This window comes from Malus domestica, chromosome 12, assembly GCF_042453785.1.
Source record: "Malus domestica chromosome 12, GDT2T_hap1".
NCBI classification, from domain to species: domain Eukaryota; kingdom Viridiplantae; phylum Streptophyta; class Magnoliopsida; order Rosales; family Rosaceae; genus Malus; species Malus domestica.
This window is the reverse complement of record NC_091672.1, coordinates 12,868,941-12,871,603: the sequence shown is the minus strand read 5'-3', so window position 1 is coordinate 12,871,603 and position 2,663 is coordinate 12,868,941. Positions and strand designations below refer to the sequence as shown.

The 2,663-nt window shown below is 40.4% G+C and overlaps 1 protein-coding gene across 1 annotated transcript; it reads left to right on the top strand.

Annotated features, from left to right (window-relative positions):
* Positions 1-2,049: 2,049 nt before the first annotated feature.
* On the top strand, positions 2,050-2,442 carry LOC139189817 (uncharacterized). Its single transcript, XM_070809049.1, has 2 exons — positions 2,050-2,245; positions 2,309-2,442. Exons 1-2 carry the CDS (start codon positions 2,050-2,052, stop codon positions 2,440-2,442), a joined length of 330 nt encoding a protein of 109 aa, XP_070665150.1.
* Positions 2,443-2,663: the final 221 nt, after the last annotated feature.

Sequence of the window (2,663 nt, the reverse complement as noted above, 5' to 3'; positions counted from 1 at the left end):
CACCCGTTCAATGTGTTCTAAAGAAATCCGGAGTAACTGTGGTGACAAATGCTAAAAATGAGCTTGTGCCTACTCGAATCCAAATAGGTTGGAGGGTGTGTATCGATTATAGGAAGCTCAACGCCACTACTAGGAAGGATCACTTCCCTTTGCCATTCATTAATCAAATGCTTAAAAGGTTAGCGGGTTATGCTTTCTATTGTTTTCTTGATGGTTATTCTGGTTATAATCAAATTGTCATAGCACCCGAGGACCAAGAAAAAACCACTTTCACATGCCCCTTTGGTAAACTTGCTTATCGTCGCATGCCATTTGGTTTATGTAATGCACCTGCCACATTTTAAAGATGCATGATGAGCATATTTTCCGATTATGTTGAGAAAATTATTGAAGTTTTTATGGATGATTTCAGCATTTTTGGTGATCATCTCTGAAAAAGGAATTAAGGTTGATAAATCAAAGATAGATCTTGTACGTCACTTACCCTCTGCTACTTCGGTTAAAGAGGTTCGTTCTTTTCTTGGACATGAAGGTTTCTATCGAAGATTCATCAAAGATTTCTCAAAGGTTTCCCAACCTCTTTGCCGTCTCCTTAAAAAAGATGTGGCGTTTGACTTCAATAAGAAGTGCATGGCATCCTTCAAACAACTCAAGGAGTTGCTGACCACAGCTCCCATTATTGTTCCACCGGATTGGAGCCTTCCTTTTGAGCTCATGTGTGACGCATCCGATTATGCTTTAAGGGCTGGTTTAGGACAAAGGAAGGATAAGAGGCCGCATGTCATCTACTATGCCTCATGGATGTTGAATGATGCCTAATTAAACTATTCCACAACGAAAAAAGAACTTCTTGATGTTGTCTTTGCTTTAGATAAATTTCGATCATATTTAATTGGTACTAAAGTAATTGTTTTCACTGATCATGCAGCTCTAAAGTATTTGCTCTCCAAGAAGGAAGCCAAGCCAAGGCTAATTCGATGGATATTGCTTCTTCAAGAGTTTGACATTGAGATTCGAGACAAAAAGGGAAGTGAAAACGTGGTGGTTGACCACCTAAGCCGTATGATGCATAATGAGGAGTCCCTACCCATTGCTGAAACGTTTCCTGATGAACAATTGATGTCCATTAAGGTAAGTGAACCTTGGTATGCTGATGTGGTCAACTTTTTGGTGTCTAAATGAATTCCAAGCACTCTCACTAGACACCGACGTGATAAGCTCAGAAATAATGCACGGTTTTATGTGTGGGATGATCCATATTTGTGGAAATATTGCCCGGATTAGGTTATTCGTCGATGTGTGCATGATTCTGAGTTTCATTCCATTTTAAGCTTTTGCCATACATATGCATGTGGTGGTCACTTTGGCACACAAAGAACAGCACTTAAGGTGTTACAATGTGGATTTTGTTGGCCTAGTATCTTTAAGGATGCTAGAACTTTTTGCTTAACATGTGATAAATGCCAAAGAACAGGAAATATAAGTGCAAGGGATCAAATGCCGCAGGTTTCCATCCTTAATATTGAAATTTTTTATGTTTGGGGTATTGATTTTATAGGTCCCTTTCCTTCATCGTATGGTTTCATGTATATTTTGCTTGCGGTTGATTATGTGTCAAAGTGGGTGGAAGCAAAAGCCACCCGGACTAATGATTCTAAAGTGGTTGCAGATTTTATTAGAACTAACATATTTGCAAGGTTTGGCATGCCACGAGTAATCATAAGTGATGGAGGGTCTCACTTTTGCAATCAGACCATTGAGGCATTATTAAGGAAGTACAATGTCAACCATAAGGTTTCTACACCTTACCATCCTTAAACAAATGGCCAAGCTGAGGTTTCGAATCGAGAGATCAAACAGATTCTAGAGAAGACTGTTGGGCCAACAAGGAAGGATTGGAGCTTACGCTTAGATGATGCACTGTGGGCATATCGTACGGCGTACAAAACACCCATTGGGATGTTTCCATTTTGGCTCATCTATGGCAAGCCATGCCATCTCCCCGTAGAATTGGAGCACAAAGCTCATTGGGCAGTCAAGAACTTCAACATGGACCTAGGTGCAGCAGGAAGTCATAGGAAACTCCAATTACATGAACTTGATGAGATAAGGAATGAGGCATATGAGAATGCCCGCATTTACAAAGAGAAGACCAAGGCTTTCCATGACAAAATGTTTCGTGGCAAAACATTTTCCATAGGGCAGAAAGTGCTATTGTTCAATTCCCGTTTACGTTTGTTTCCCGGTAAGTTACGTTCTAAGTGGATTGGACCGTTTGTTATTACTAATGTTTTTGTTCATGGTGCAGTCCAAATCCAAAGCTTGAAAACGGGACACGATTTCAAAGTGAATAGGCACCGTTTGAAGCCCTATTATGAGAACTTTGAGGAGCATGCCGTGGATGACTTCTCCCTGCATGCCGTGGGCTCCAATAGGGAGTGAATGTGTTCTTCGTCCGGCTGCAAGACGTTAAAGCAAGCGCTTCTTGGGAGGCAACCCATGCATTTAACAAAGGAAGACCTATGAATCACTCCACTTCCAGATTTGTGTTCCTAAACCCTTCTTTTTGTTGTTTATATTATGCCATGTTTAGTTGCTTAGTTAGTTGGTTGTTTGTTTACTTAGCTTTATGTGAGTCTATGCTTGAAACATTGAGGACAATG

Bases quoted from the DNA above. Each gene is read 5' to 3' on its own strand.
- LOC139189817 (XM_070809049.1), top strand. From the start codon at position 2,050: ATGGACCTAGGTGCAGCAGGAAGTCATAGGAAACTCCAATTACATGAA. The intron at 2,246-2,308 runs GTAAGTTACGTT...TTCATGGTGCAG, and splicing joins CCGTTTACGTTTGTTTCCCG to TCCAAATCCAAAGCTTGAAA.